Source organism: Pleurodeles waltl, chromosome 2_1, assembly GCF_031143425.1.
Source record: "Pleurodeles waltl isolate 20211129_DDA chromosome 2_1, aPleWal1.hap1.20221129, whole genome shotgun sequence".
Lineage (NCBI taxonomy): Eukaryota > Metazoa > Chordata > Amphibia > Caudata > Salamandridae > Pleurodeles > Pleurodeles waltl.
In genome coordinates this window covers 289,371,005-289,386,297 of record NC_090438.1, presented here as the reverse complement: position 1 = coordinate 289,386,297, position 15,293 = coordinate 289,371,005, and the positions used below count along the sequence as shown (strand labels likewise).

The window sequence follows — 15,293 nt, the reverse complement described above, 5'->3', positions numbered from 1 at the left end:
TGTGAAAGTTGTTAAAGGAAATAGAAGTCAGTAGCTTCTAAGTATACATACATACACTTTAGTCTCTCTGGGTCCACTGGTCTCTCGTTAGAACCCCTTTGGCCCAATAAAATTGGCTACACAAGACCTGCCGAATAAAGGAAGACCTTGTGCCTCCTTGCAGTTGCATAATAAGTTCCTTCCCTCTTCTGCTGAGAAACTGTGACGATAAAGTGCAGAGAGGGCCCGCATTTCCTTTTGCGGATACACACCAATTTTCCTTCGCTCAAGCACGCATGCCTACTTACAAGTCTGTCTTTTGACAGGTAAGGGAAAGCCCCACATGTGTAGACTCTTGGAAAAGCAGATTGCTTAGCAAAATCTTTAACGCCTTTTGTTGCATGACATACCCAGGCCAGCAGCATATATGTATCCGCTTCACAACACATTTTATCTTGGTCTGACATTTCACCAGCAAGTAAGCCAGAGTTAATAGGTTCGTGCACATCTGCAGTTCAGTGCATTGACAATGCCAAATTAAGAGTGTGTCAGCAGTCGGAGGAGCAGAGCGTCAGTATGAAGTTGAAGGCTCGCGCGGGGACTCCAAACAATACCGGTAAGCGTAACAGTCAAATGATGCAGAAAGATAACGGTATACAATGGGTATACTGGAGTCAGCGAAGCAAGCACCCACAGTAGCTATGAAAAGCAGGAGTAACCATCAGTTCATGCTGGAGCCGAATGCAGGCTGTCACCTAACAGGCAGGAAGGCAGAAAACGTAGCGCTTAAAGAAAAATTAGATTAAACAATACCAGTAAAGTCAGTGGGTCCCTGGTAGATTGTCCCTTGTCGCCAAATTAACGTTGTAAGGGATGAATGACAGTCAGTCGCCAGGATTTCTTCGACCTCACTCCAGTACATTGGAGCATCAATTGAGCTTCATCCACACACATTCTTTAACTTGACAGTCTAACAGTGTCCCACTTACATTCCAACTTCACACTACATGTTGAACTACATTACCCATATAACGCCACAAACAAATATTTAAAACTGCAAACCATACTGAATAGCGAGCGTTATTATGTAGTTCGTAAACACTAAAGATAACCAGAAAGGTCCTCCAACTCTTATGACCAGCAAAGAATGTGATGGGACACGGAGTGGGATTCATGTTTTAATTTTTTTTTTTTTTGCTATTTTCTAAGCAGTGAATAAATACACTTGCTGCTGTGTTTGCAAGATGCTGAAGAGCTACGTTACCAGTTGGTCTACACGATTCATCTACCTAATTTTACATAGCGCTTTTCTCTTTGGTTTATATCAGAGACTTTCCTGTCAAATAAACTACATTTTCATGTGATCACTTACCATGTATGAGAAATAAGAAGCAAAATGCCTGACTTCTTCTCATCTGGGGGGGTTCTCGTTATATAGTCAATATGTACTAGTAAAAATCACAAAGTTTCAACTGCTTCATAAATGCTGAAATGCTTTCCCAAAGAGGGCAAGGAAGGCAAAGTTTGCACAACCATGTTACTAGCGGTTTGTTTTGTCTGGAGTAGCACAGTATCTAATTGTTGATGATGGCAAGAAATGTGTATTGACTTGAGGGTATAATAGAACTCAGGAATGCCATTCCTTTTTGTTCATTTGAAGGTTCCTTATGCAGGCTGTTCAGTGTTTAGAAATTTCATAATATAACTGTAGTCAACCGGGACAGTCTGCTCTGTAACTAAAACTTTTTTTTCATCCACAGGTCACCAGGACAACACATGAAAGATGGCCAAAGAAGAACATTGGGTACAGAGACTATTTTCTCCGCAATTTACTGTGCAGGATTTGTTTGAGCCACCTGGTGGTGAAGATTCCCTAACCTTTGAGAAAAGATCAAAAGAAAGAGCAAAGAAAGTTGAGAAAATTTACAATTTAGCAACAAAAAAGATCCAAGAAGAAGAAAAGCGAAAAAGAAAGGACTATATTTCAAAAATGATTGTTCACGAGTGTGAACCAAAATTACCTGAAAAAGACTCAGACAGCAAAAATACAACTACAGCATGTAAAAACACCACCCTCTATTCAGGGGATTCTAATTTTGGGAGCGACATAGAGGATTATGAAGATATATGTATCTGGAAATCAAAAGATTTGGCAATTATTCGACAAGAAATGAGAGAGAAGCATTTGGAATTAAAAGCTCAGAAAATTCAACTCCTTAACCTGAATGCAGAAATCGCAGAACTGAAAACGAAATATAAAAAGACAGAGGAAGCCTATGAAAATGTGCAGCAGGCGCTTTCTCTGTCTAAACGGAAATCGCAGTGCTATGCACTCCATGTGCAGCAATTGGAGAAGGATAATTTAAAAAAAGATCTTGAACTTCAAGCGGCAAAGGAAGAACTGAAAGAAAAATCTAAAACCGTCAGTAATTTAAGTAGGGACCTTCATAAGGCAAAGATGGAGATTCAGAGTTTGGTTCTACAAAACAAAGATCTCCAAAAACAAGGTATTCAGTCAAAACAGCAACAGGAGATTCGAAATGTGGCATTGATAGAAAAAGAGAAACTGCAGTACAGTTTACATTTAAAAAAACTGCATCAGGAAATGGAAACAATCAGGGAGGAAATGAATAGAGAGAAGCTCCTGCATGCTCGAAATCTTAGCGCATTAGATCTACTGAGGAAACATTTTTCATCACTTCCCACTTCTAAAATACCTGATAATTTTAAAGTAAATTTTATACAAAAGTGAAATAAAGCAAAATACCTATTTTTCTGTCTATCGTTAACAATGCCTATGCAATAAACAAAGTGCTTGAAAAAATATTGCAAACATACTTGTTAAACCCCCTTTCAGAGGGCCACAAGGCACGCAGGGGCCCCTGGGCCTAACCATGGGGGTTGAGGCCTTTTACTTTTGATGTCCCTAGACCATCCAACCATATATCCTGAGCAACTGGGCCAAGTACCCCTTGCACTTGACTCTGTGTTCGATGTGAACAAGCAGTCCAAGGTTCCCCTCCTGGGGGAGATGTGGATACAAATTAGTGAACATTGGCTCACAATTGAAAGAATGTGGAGCAGCAGTAATAAGTCAATGTCCAACCAAATAGTGTTTTTTTATTTTTTTAAAAGACAAGTATTTTATTTCTAACTCTACTCATTCAAATGAAGAATACGACATTCACAAACAAACATATATTTCCCCTTGAAGTTGGAGCTCTAGTGTTTCAATGGTAATTCCCTTTCCCACATTTTTCTCGCATTACAATAGGGGTTATTCCTCTATTCATCATTGGCTACACCCAGGGAATGCTCAACTAGCGGTCAGTTTCTTAAGAGCCTAGCCTGACTCCTAAAGTTAAGTCAAAACTGTCTTAGCACCACAGCACTTTCAGCAGCGAACCCCCCTGGGACCTGAAGGCCTGAATCAAGTTTTACCCAATCTGGCAGGAGTGAAGTGTGCAGAGTCTTTAAGTGCACTGCATCCGCAGGCACTCACAGCAGCTCTGGTGCTAATCAGGTGAGCCAGCTGCACGCAAATTCAGAGGCTGCACTCGCGAGATCAAGTCTCTCCCCCTCTCCCCCCCACAGTTGCTTTCTGGCAGCAATCTGAGGCTTATCTGCATTCTTCCTGAGGGGTAAGTGGGTAAGTTTCCAAGCTCTGAAAGGAGGGGATGGGGATGATTCTGATGCTCACTCACCACAGGAGTAACACAGTGGTCTAATGGGATGGGACCCATCACTCCAGAGGGTATGGAAGATTTTTGTTATTTTGTGGGGGAGTGGAAGGGGGAGAAGAAGAACCCCCCTCCCACAAGTGTAAATATGGGATACACACTGCCTTTTTCAACTCACTATCACAATAGAGTATCCCTAAGCCCATTAAACAACAATGATATCAATGGTATCACAGACTCGTCTGCAGTCGTCCCTGTCCAGAAAAGATAAATTTTATTCTTTAGTGACCCTCACCCACTCTAGTAGTGGTATGCTTCATCATTGGGTCCACACCAGGGTCTTAAAGCCAGAGTGGGCTCTACCGACTTGCAGGAGCTCTTCCAGAGATCCTACCGAGGGTCTAAAGATAAAAATACCTTACTGTTCACAAAGGTATCCCTTTATTATGAGTGACAGTAGGCATGGTTCAAAACAAATAACACATGGGGTTACTCTAGGTTATTAAGGTCCTATGACCCTTAACTAACATGTCATAGGACCATAATAACCACCTGTCATATACACTGTCCAGCATAGTTACCTTCATGCATTATTCCATCACTGGCACATTTTATCTAGTATGTCATATTAGTTAAGCGTCATAGGACCATAATAACCTAGCTGGGTTGGCAAAGCTCCCATGGTGTCCTCCCTGGTTCCAAGTGTGGTTCGAAGACAGTCCTCATTGCTCCAGGTGACCTACAGGTCACACTGCTCATAGTTTACAGGCTGCTGCCCCATTGGCATGGCACAAGTACTCCCAGCACCGCCTCAAGTCATACAAGGTTAATGCACAGCTGCCACGCTTTGACCCTTGCCGCACAGCAGTCTTTCCACGGCTATCTTCACTGTGGCCCTCCCTTGGCATACGTGGGTCGCCAACTCAGTTTTGCATATGGGCAGTGATCAGATCGGTGCAGCAGCCATTTCCTAACACCAGGAGTCCTCTTGAGAAGGCTTCCCACTGGAACTTGCTCCCTTCAACGGCTCTCCTGTTCCTCACGGGGCAGACGGGTCTTGGCAAGCAGGCCGGTTCTGGTGATCCAGCCTACCTTGCAGGTGGTCTTGGATTCCCTAGGTGATGTCCCCTCAACCAGCAGGGAGACTAATAGGCCCCAGCCCTGGTCACAGGCAGAAGTCTTGCAGAGCTTCCCCTCCTCACAGAGCCCATTTAGCTGCACTGCAGAAGACAGTTTTTGGGGTCTGAAGCTCCACTTCTTAAGTTTCATTTCTAGGCACCAAATGTGATTTAGTCCCTGGTTCTTTGAAGTGTTATGTTGAGATTTGCTTCTTTTTAGGTATATACATCTCCACTCCTTTTTCCTCTTGGAAAGACGTCTGTCACAGCAAGATGGACTCTGAAGCTGACACTCCCACAACACAGCCAATAGGTGTGACTAGAGTTCACATCTGAATGTCAGCCACAGTGTCATATGCATCAAAAGGTTAATCTCTAGCTCCCAGCCCTTTTCTTTACTATTCCCTTATCAACCCCACCTCTTTCCTGAGATGTGTCCAGGCTCCTTCCTTGCGATCGCTCACTGAATCAAAGAGCACCCTTTGAAGTGTGCAGTGGATCCTTACACTCCTCCCCTCCCTGGTGTGTGCCCCACCTAGCTCACAGGAATGCAACAATACACAGATCTGACCATGGGTGTTCCTCTCCCTCTCACGTCTTGATCATGCAGGCCTGGGTCTCCCATGCAGTGTACCATTAAAGGCACAATTGCAGTCAGTGCATGTACACAGCACACACACTGTCCAGCATCGTTACCTTCACGTATTGTGCCACCACTGGCACACATACACTCAGTGCACACATTACCTTTGTGTGCGCTGCACAGCACTGTAGCCTTTCTGTATGGTGCCACCTACAGGCACACATACACCCAGTAAATCCATTCACCATGTGCATGCTGCACAACCCTACATCCTTCAGAGACTCCTCATGTATACCCAGTACATGGACAGCACTGCCCGATTCCTGTATTGTAAGCTTCCCAGGCACAAATACATCCAGTCCAGTCGCCACTCCTGCACTGCACAGCACTTCACATCCAACCAGTGTAGGGCAATGGCCGAGTTAAGCACACAGCACGAGAAATGTAAAAAGTGAGTGAGCCTGTAGGCCCCACTCATGTAACACAGGTTAAAAAGGACCTGTTCACTCCTACGGATCGCTACACAGCATGCCATCACCCCCGCGCTTGTGCTGCTTAACTCCTGGTGAAGGCAGTAGCCTTCTACCACATATGAGGGTAGAGCTTTGGGTTCCCCTCCCGGTCTAACAAGACAGCAGTCCGTGAGACAGGCCTATGTCATGGTGCACACTCATGATCCATGTTTGTCAGTGACAATAAAAATCAGCATCAGGATCCAGACAACAGTACAGTTGGACACTCAGGAGAAGGGTACATGTCCATTACCGTAAAGAGGACTTTTTTTGTCACAACAATACTAATGTTGGTAAACCTTAAATTAAACTAAAAGTGATTTGATAATTAGCCTCTTTGAGGATTGCCAGTACCATTTGTGGCATGTAGAGTTCCCCATTTGTGAACAGTTACTTTACATATCTGCACATATAAGCACCTATTTATCTTTTTCATGAATTGTGGACATGACTGCTTCGGATTCTAATGAGTACCCCCTTTAGGTTACTTGATTTTGAGCATACCTAATTTGTACCCGATTAGCTGTATCCAAGCACCTTTTGTACTTTTTAAAAATGTATTCCACAGCTGGATGAGTAGGATTGGTTCTAGTCATACTGAATATCCCACAATGGATTGCTTGCTTTTGAATAGTGAGCACAATCCTGAAGGTTTCTGCTTACTCCTTTTTTCCACCCATTAATGAATAGATTCTGACTAGTTGGTAGCTTTTTATCTACTCCTATTACTTACTCTTTGAATTAGTCGCCATGAAAAATGTGTGTTATTATTTGGAAGAAACGTGTTGTAATAAAGCACATGTTCATGTGTAGAAGTTTGACTATGTCCTTGTCCAGCAGTTGAAAGCAAATGTAAAACTCTTTGGATGAAGAATGGTGTACATTGCAAAACCGACACAGTATTACTGGTACGATCTCCAGATTACCATTTGGATGAGACTGTATATCCAGTTGTGTGAATTTTTAGAGTGAAGGGGCTACAACACACCTTGCTACAGCTGTATTTCCAATAATTCATCATATTTTGTGCATGTGTGTAGCGAGAGAGGTACAGCTTTGCTTAGTCGTTTATATCTGCATTTTTGTTGCCAGAAAATCGCTGTTTTGGAGCAGTATATAATATCTTTTGGTTGAAAACCTGTTTGAACACCAGGATGCCACTACACCTGGCAGTGTGTATACCTGTGAGCTGGAAATGCAGACTTTGCACGTATACATTGGTCTCCTGCCAACCAGTGACCCCACCAGGGTAGCCCGTAATCCTTCACCTAATTTAAGATCCACAAGTACTGGGCACTTGCAGTAACAGTCGCATTCGCGCTTTGACAAAGTGGCTTTCAAAGTTAAAATCTATAGGGTATTGATATGATGACATATGCAGATTTTTAGATTTTTAGATTTTAGATAATGCCCAAAATGGGTTATTTAGGTAGTGTAGACACGGGAGTAGCTTCAGAGGAAGTGTTTGGGGTGTTACACCACCTAATAAATGTATTTTCTGAACAATAGTTGGGTACAGTTGCTTTCAGTAGGGTATGGTGAGGTGTCAGATTTCACCTGGCATTAATACACACACACTGACAAAAACACATAGAGCCTCTCATCTCTGTTTAGGAAGCCCTACAAATGTTCACTATTTTACAAAACAATGTGGTTGTGTCACTTAGTACTTCTACGAATTTGCATACCTTTCCCTTTCCACTGCATCTTAAGCCCCTCTCATGCGCCCTGCTTGTCATTAATGTATTTTAACATTATTTGCCAGCGTGATTGTCGGGAAATCTGCAGATCACACCCCCTCCAATCTTACTGAACAAGATACGCCCCTGAGTATAGAGTGTGTCTGTAGCCATAGCTGCAAGTGGGAGTGTTGCTAAAACTGAGGTTACTGTACGAGTCACTGGATGAAATGTAATATTTGTTGAAAATTCCAGTGGTTTGCACCTTGAAAAGTAGTTGTAAGATGATGTGAGAATAGTACTCATAGGTCAGATTACAAGCCCCATGAGGTTTGTCCTCCTTTCCCCAGGGGCTGCAAGGCATCTAGAGACATCCACCACGTTTAGAACAAATTATCCAAGGGAAGATTTGAAGCTGGTGGGATGGGCCATGTCGGATGTTTTAGGCACTCATGATTTTCTGTCTACTGTGCTCTGTTGTTTTTTCATGTGGATATCTTCTTACTGGTTAGTCAGTTTGGAATGATGTGATATCTATGGATTTAACATGTCTAATGAACATTAATTCCCACAGAATATTCACTTAAACTTAGACTGGAACTAGAAACTTTCTGTACAACTTGCACATCACACGTGTCATTGGACTGACACAACTCCACGAAACATGAAGTGCCAACAACACCCTAAGGCAACAGGTACTCCAGTTACATCAGTTACATTTTCTCTGTCTCTGATAACGCAGATTTTCTAAACTCCGTAGAACTCAGATATCAGTTCCCAACCCTTTTCCCTCTTTCCCATGCTGCTTAGGCAAGGACTAAGATCCTACATCATGTAGCTTAACTCAAACTGAATCTTCTGCACCTGCGGGAAAGTAGTCAGGGTGCTGAAGTCTTGGAAGGTTTTGTGTTCTCATTTTAAAGCAAAGACCAGGTGGTGATCTATTTCCAGGTTCAGGTTAAGCACACCATTTGCAAGGCATTAGAAGAGATACAACTGTATGCATCATGGCAAGAGGAGAAGAGGAAGGAGAACGAGTCCCCTACTTCCTCTTTAGACCTTGTTTCAATACTTGCCGATCCCTTAATGTTCTGGAGGTTGGAGCGTCTGCTGAGAAGGTTTATGCCTTCACAGAGGCTATGGTTTGAATTTTCCCAGCTCCTCCTTTGGGGCACCAGTTATGGCTCCTAAAGCAGTCGCAGCTTTCACTGCTTCACCATTGATGGAGGTTTGACCTCCATTATCTTTAGTCTCAACGCCACTGATGACTTTGCTTATTGGGGTTAACTGAAGTTCGGCTGTAAAATTATTGGTGATTTGCATGATTAAGTTGGTTCTGAAGCTGTTATGAAAACAGGGTTTGGCTCTGACGTCAGTGACTAGGGGCCAGATGTAGGTAGTCTTTTGCACGTCCGAACTGCGAAAAACACAGTTTGCGACGTGCAAAAGGCCAAACGCGATGCACAACCCCAAATTGCGAGTCAGTACCGACTCGCAATTTGAAGCTGCGACTCGCAAATAGGAAGGGGTGTTCCCTTCCTATTTGCGACCACATCGCCATGCTGAGTTGCTTTGTGACCGCGAATGCGGTCGCAAACCAACTCGCAGTTACCATCCACTTGAAGTGGGTGGTAACTCATTCGCAAAAGGGAAGGGGTCCCCATGGGACCCCTTCCCCTTTGTGAATGACAATAGAAATGTTTTTTCAAAGCAGGCAGTGGTCCTATGGACCACTGCCTACTCTGAAAAAACCGAAACCAAATGGTTTCGGAAGTTTTTCTTTTTGCAGCTCGTTTTCCTTTAAGGAAAACGGGCTGCAAAAAGAAAAAAAAACTGCTTTATTAAAAAAGCAGTCACAGACATGGTGGTCTGCTGTCTCCAGCAGGCCACCATCCCTGTGAGTGGATGGACTCGCTATGGGGTCGCAAAATGCGACCCACCTCATTAAGAGCCAGATGTAGCAAAGGGTTTTACCCATTCTGTGTCTATAGAAAAATGTGTTCGTACATATGGCCCTAATATTCATGAGGTGGGTCTTTGCGACCCCATAGCGAGTCGCAGAAGGTGTCTGAGACACCTTTCTGCATAATATTTTGCGAGTTGCAAATTGCGAGTCGCAAAATATTTTTTTGCTACATCTGGCCCTTAATCTTGGGTAGACACTGTGAAGTCTGCTCCAGCGTCTAGTGATGCCATTGCTACTTAATCATTGGGTGAACTCCTTTTTCAGTTTGCCAAAGAGAAGTGGCAGCTTGAAGAAGTAACCCTAGTTTCCAAGAATTATCCTTTTAGTAGGACAAAGGAACTTTTTGGGTCAGGTTTTTACATCCTTTAAGATCCAATATGTTATTGTTGAATTATCGCCACATAGCCATTGGGTTGGATTTTTCTCAGAGACAAACTTATCAGAACGATAAGATCAAGCTGTATTTGAGAGAACACATTTTGCCACACAAGGTTAAAAAGGAACGTGTTAAGATACAACTCAACATGTTGCGAAGCCTATAGTCCAAATACCATTATAAAAAAAAAAAAATCAGCAAAGATAAAGATCAAAGGTAACTGTAATTTCAACTCACCAGGGCTCTTGCTTGAAAAAAGTCAGTTGAACCCACAACCTAAAAACATAAAAAAACAAACCAGTGTATATGCGTTTTCTCTTAATACAAGTAAATGAAGAATAACCGTTTGACAAACTTGTTACACTCAGAAAAAACGTACCTAAAGTGCTAGTGGAATGATCTTCCCCTAAAGGTAGCGCATAATAGCCTTGATGAGAAGATATAATTCATGTACACAGTACTAGCCTTACTGTTCTCACAAAAGCCAGCTTATCTTGCCAGGTTTGAAAACGAGGTTAAGGAAATGTAGATCGTACAACTCGGAGCCCTGTGGCCTCTGAGCGTACTAGAGGCATGAAAGGTTGAAAGCTTATCGAGTGTCAGATGAATCTTCAAACTAATATAAAACGATATCTAACTAAGAATATTGGATGATTCTTTTTAGGATTGCATATGCAATCACCAACACTGCATTACATGAGAGTATATGAACATGATACAGACAGATTTTAAGTTGGTTATCACAACTGCTAAACATTCTGTTGTACCAGCCGCAGCAGAAAGTGTCTGTTCCCAGATACCCTTACAAGGAAGCAGTCAGAAGAAGATATTGTTGTGTTTAATGAGACACTTATAGAACTTATTAAAGATCCATGGTCAAAGATGTTTTCCTCTGTTGTAGTGGATAGCGCTTCCTCTGAAAAGCATAAGCTTGCACCATATGATCCACCTTATCTGTCCATCATCAGACATCAGAAAGTATGATAGTTCAACATCAGGTAGTATGTTAAAGTCCCATTCCAGCAAATACAATGGATAGGGAGTTCAACAAATTGGGCTCCTTAGGTAATAAAATACATGCAGCTGGCAGCCTCACACTGGGTTTTTTGATGCTGTTTGATAGCAAGTTATGGTCAGGCTCTATTCACTCTTTATCGGTTCACAATGATGCAGGTCTTTCACCAGTAATCTAGCATAGTTCGGCGTCCATTTTCTTCACCCAGGAGCCACAGAGCATAACAGTAGCCACATGGTTCATCATGGTGAATGGCATCTTCTTCCTAGAGAACACTATCAGAGTGCAAATGTGTAGGAGAGCAATGTCTCAGCTCTATACTAAGAAGAAGTGAGCAGATTACTTCAAGGAGGCAGTGACTCTTGGTCCAATAGAGTATACTTAATCACTTGAACTCTATAAAAGGAACGAATCTCCCTCAATCCATAATTGCAACTATTTCTTGTGCGGTTGGGACTTTTCAGCTTTTCTCTGCAGTGTTCTTGTTTCTTCATCACAACATTTCCTTTAGCCTGTATCTGACCTCTCTTCCAGCCCTGCTTACATTTTTGCCGCCAGGTTCTTTCTCCTTTGTCTGCCTCAGTCCTGTATTCTTTCACTTCATAGCACCACCTTTCCACTCCTCCTTGCTTGCCAGATATTATAAACGACTTACTGTGCTTGCCACATCAGCTCATCTCTAAGCTGGTACTTCCTCCCTTCTGCTTTCTGAATTAATTTCCTGCCGATGTCATAATAGGAAAACTGAAAGACTGAATCCTGAAGTTTAGGTGCTGCCTCTGTTAAAATAAGGAAGCACTCATTCTTAAGAGTGAGGTTTTACCCTCTCGGGCCTGGCTGCTACACACATACCCCTCTGGCAGTTGGCAGCCTTGGCTGTGCCTTCCCTTCTGTATCGTGTTCAATGACCATTTAAAGAGCGGCACTAGGATGGTATGGATATATATAGATAGATTATGCAGATAGATCTTTTTGATGGATACAACTACCTGTGGATTCCTGACCTTATGAAATCTCCCAATGCACCAGTACAGATTTTTTTTTCTTAGCTCTCCACCTCGATGTCACAATTACTTGGCTCTGCATACAACTCCGTCTGACGTCATCAGAGCAATAAGTCCTCGCTGGCATGCTGACATCAGTTTCCTTTTTTCTGCGCCTTCAACGCTAACGGTTTTCTACCTCTCCATTGTATCCTAACTGTACTGAGGAAATTATTTTGTAGCGCTACTATGTCCCCACTGAAGAAATCCTGGTTTAAACCTTGTAGCGAGAGCGGAGGCCATCTGTCAGTGACAGATCCACAGGAGAAATGCCTTTGGTGTTTGAGCTCCTATCACGATGTGGCAGGTGGCTCGTCCTGCAAACGCTTGAACCCAAAAGCTCTGAAAAAGAGAGAGAATAAGATTTTTCTGTCAAAAGCTAAGAAGGAGAAAAGAGGTTGACGAAGATTGAGGACACAGGAAATTTCGTCGCACAGATCATTGAGGTCTCATAAGAAGCGACGCCGGCGGCATGAGTCACAGCACCGTTCATCCAGAGATCGGTCAGAGTCTCCCCCGAGACAGCGCCACACAGCTTAGGAAGTCAGCCCCACTGTGACTCCACAACCAGTCACCTGAGGCATCTACTGCGCTGACTTTGATTGAGATCTCGGAGTCGCCTGCGAGTCCAATGGCTCATCTTTCCCCTGCATCCTCCCACGGTCAAGAGTTTGGTGCTCGAGCGCCAGATCCAGTGCAACCACCGCAAGGGGAACAAGAGTATCCTGCCTTCCCGGCTCCAGGAGCGGATCCGTCTTTGTTCCACGATGCTATATTTAGCATTTTTAAGAAGGCGATGGTCTCCTCTGGTCCACCTGCTGAGCCCAAGGGTCTGTTGGCTTTTACACTGGGGTTGTTGGTGCCGTATAAAGAGGCCCCTTTTATGCCCTTTTTACCAGCAACACCTTACAATGGTACTGGCACGGTGCAGAGAATGTCACCACCCACCTCTACCCCGGATGACGGCGCTGGTGGCATCGATACTGGCGTCAGATGGATGTGTTGTGTAGCCATTTTAGTTATAGCTCCATGCACGTTATTTTAGCACACTAAGCCTGCCGCTGTGCACTTTGACCAAGATATTTTTTATTCAGCTTCGTTTATTATTTCACCAATAGCCACATTTGCATTCTTGTTTTATTTCTCTCTATCTAGCTGTTCTTTGCTTAGGCCAGCACTGTGTTCTTAAACGAGCACTCTGGGCTTCTCTCAAGGCTGCAGTAAGATAGGTTGCTGGTAAAACATGGTAACGCTTTGTCTCTGGTATTCATAGAAACATACACATCCTTACGTTGGGACATTTTCTCAGAACATCAGCTGTTTTATTATAAAAACACTTCCCTGTCCCATACATGTTAGAGGGAGATTCCAGCCAGATGACCACGACTGTATGCTGATTTCTGAATGCTTTGCTACAGCTGCTTATGCAGACTTCAGGCCTTGATTAGGTATGGGGGATGATGTCTGCCCCGGGGAACATGAAGGGCAGAGCTAGAGCTTAACATAGTGTGCTCTAATATAGCCTAGGTAGGAATTACTATATTGACTCTAGTGACAATATGGTAGCGTTATTTCCATGCTTCACTCTCCTGGTCACAATTTTAATCCTGTCATGCTTTATCATCCTGGTTATTGCAGAACATGCTTTATTATCTAAGTTGCTGTTGCTTCATTAAAACCTTACTGAAACATATACTGCCTCTGCTTGTCATTGTATATGCAAGACTAATGTAACTGAGAGAAATGGATGAGATCTCAGTGACCACGATTTCCCTGAGGAGTCCAATGTGTCATGCGCTCAGCTGCCCAATCATCCCTGCTCTTGGGTGGAGATGAGGCACTGCTAGTTAGCTGGAGCAAAAACCCACATTAGTGCGACAGGTGTGACCTTTAGTGGGTTAAGACTCAGTCTCCCCACACCGCAGGCGATTCTGCCACTCAAATCTAGTAGTTTCATTAGAATAATGAGAGCCTACGCGACAGATGTTGATGCTCTACTTCGGCGCGCAGTGGGGATTTGCCTCCTCCCCCTTCTCCGTCAGTGTTGCCATCTCCTTCATAGCCTGCTTCCTCGCCGTCGATCAACTCTCTATTGATGCCGCGTTTGGAGTCCAGGCTGAGGTCTAAAAGGAAGGCATTGAGACTTCTGGAGGAGCAGCAGTATCAAGAGGAACAGCAATGGCAACAGCAACAACAACAATTGGAGGAAGGAGAAATCCCTGGGCCTTCAGGGGATTTCCAGGGATTAGACTCTGCTAGTGGGTTGGATACGTCCCCTGAGTGGGAGCTTTTATCCCCTGGAGGTGATCTCACGGCAGAAGCGACTACCTACCATGGGGTGATAAGGAAGGGGGCAGAATTTTTGGACTTGACACTGCCTGCGTCGGAGTTAAGAACCAATATTCTGACGGAGGTTTTACATCCATCGGCTTCCTCTTCGGAGCACCTCCTCTCATTCAATGATGCCTTAACAGAACCCATATTAGAGATATGAAAGAAACCGGTTACTACACCTGTGGTTTCTAAGGCTGTAGCCAGAAGGTAATTTCTGTCCCAACACCCAGCGCTGGAAAGCTTAGGTAGCACAAGCTTCTTGTTCTTCTAGATCGGCTCCAAGTTCATTCCCTCCAACGCCATCTGATAGGGAGTCGAAGCGCATAGAACAGTCGTCAAAGAAATGCTTCTCCTCAGGAAGCATGGACTTAAAATCGCTAAATGCAACCTGTGTACTGGGCAGATACATTTTTGCACTAATGGATACGGCAAAGGAGGTAGTCCCTAAGTTACCGCAGGAAGTTCAGGAGCATTTTAGTGAACTGTTGAAGGACAGCCAAGCGGCAACTGAGCAGGTGATTCAATCAGGACTGGACACTGCAGACTCAGTTGCTAGAGTCATGGGGACCTCCATTGCGACTAGGAGGCATGCTTGGCTCAGAGGTTTGGGGTTTTCCTCTGATGTGCAGGCCACATTGATGGACCTCCTACTTGATGGCGCAAGGCTATTTGGGGCAAAGGCGGACTCAGCCTTGGAAAGGTTCCAAGATAGCAGAGCCACTACAAAATCTTTGAGCCTTCAAGCTTCTTCTAAGCCCTTCTGACCTTTCCGCAGACTCAGAGGGTTTAGCCGTGGATCGTCCTTTTGTGGGAGGCAGCAGTCCTATGCCCAACACCCTGCCAGCCCTCTCTACAGGTCCTACAGGGGTTCTGGGACAGTTCGAATGCGGGAGCCGTCCAGCAGCCTACCTCCTCCTCTTCGTCCTCTGGGGCAGTCCAGCCAGGGATGCAGCCCTAGTTCTTGCAGCTTTCACCAGCATGCCCTACCCGTGGGTGGGAGGCTGTTAC

The 15,293-nt window shown here is 44.1% G+C and overlaps 1 protein-coding gene across 14 annotated transcripts in view; it reads left to right on the top strand.

Moving 5' to 3' along the window:
• The window catches only part of CCDC160 (coiled-coil domain containing 160), a 175,759-nt gene extending 169,072 nt beyond the window's left edge, over positions 1–6,687 (top strand). For all 14 annotated transcript variants that reach the window (XM_069212510.1, XM_069212499.1, XM_069212506.1 and 11 more), the window contains one exon: positions 1,740–6,687. In XM_069212510.1, the coding sequence (XP_069068611.1) occupies positions 1,763–2,731 (969 nt within the window). In that variant the 5' untranslated portion in view covers positions 1,740–1,762 and the 3' untranslated portion in view covers positions 2,732–6,687. The remainder of the gene's footprint in view (positions 1–1,739) is intronic.
• Positions 6,688–15,293: the final 8,606 nt, after the last annotated feature.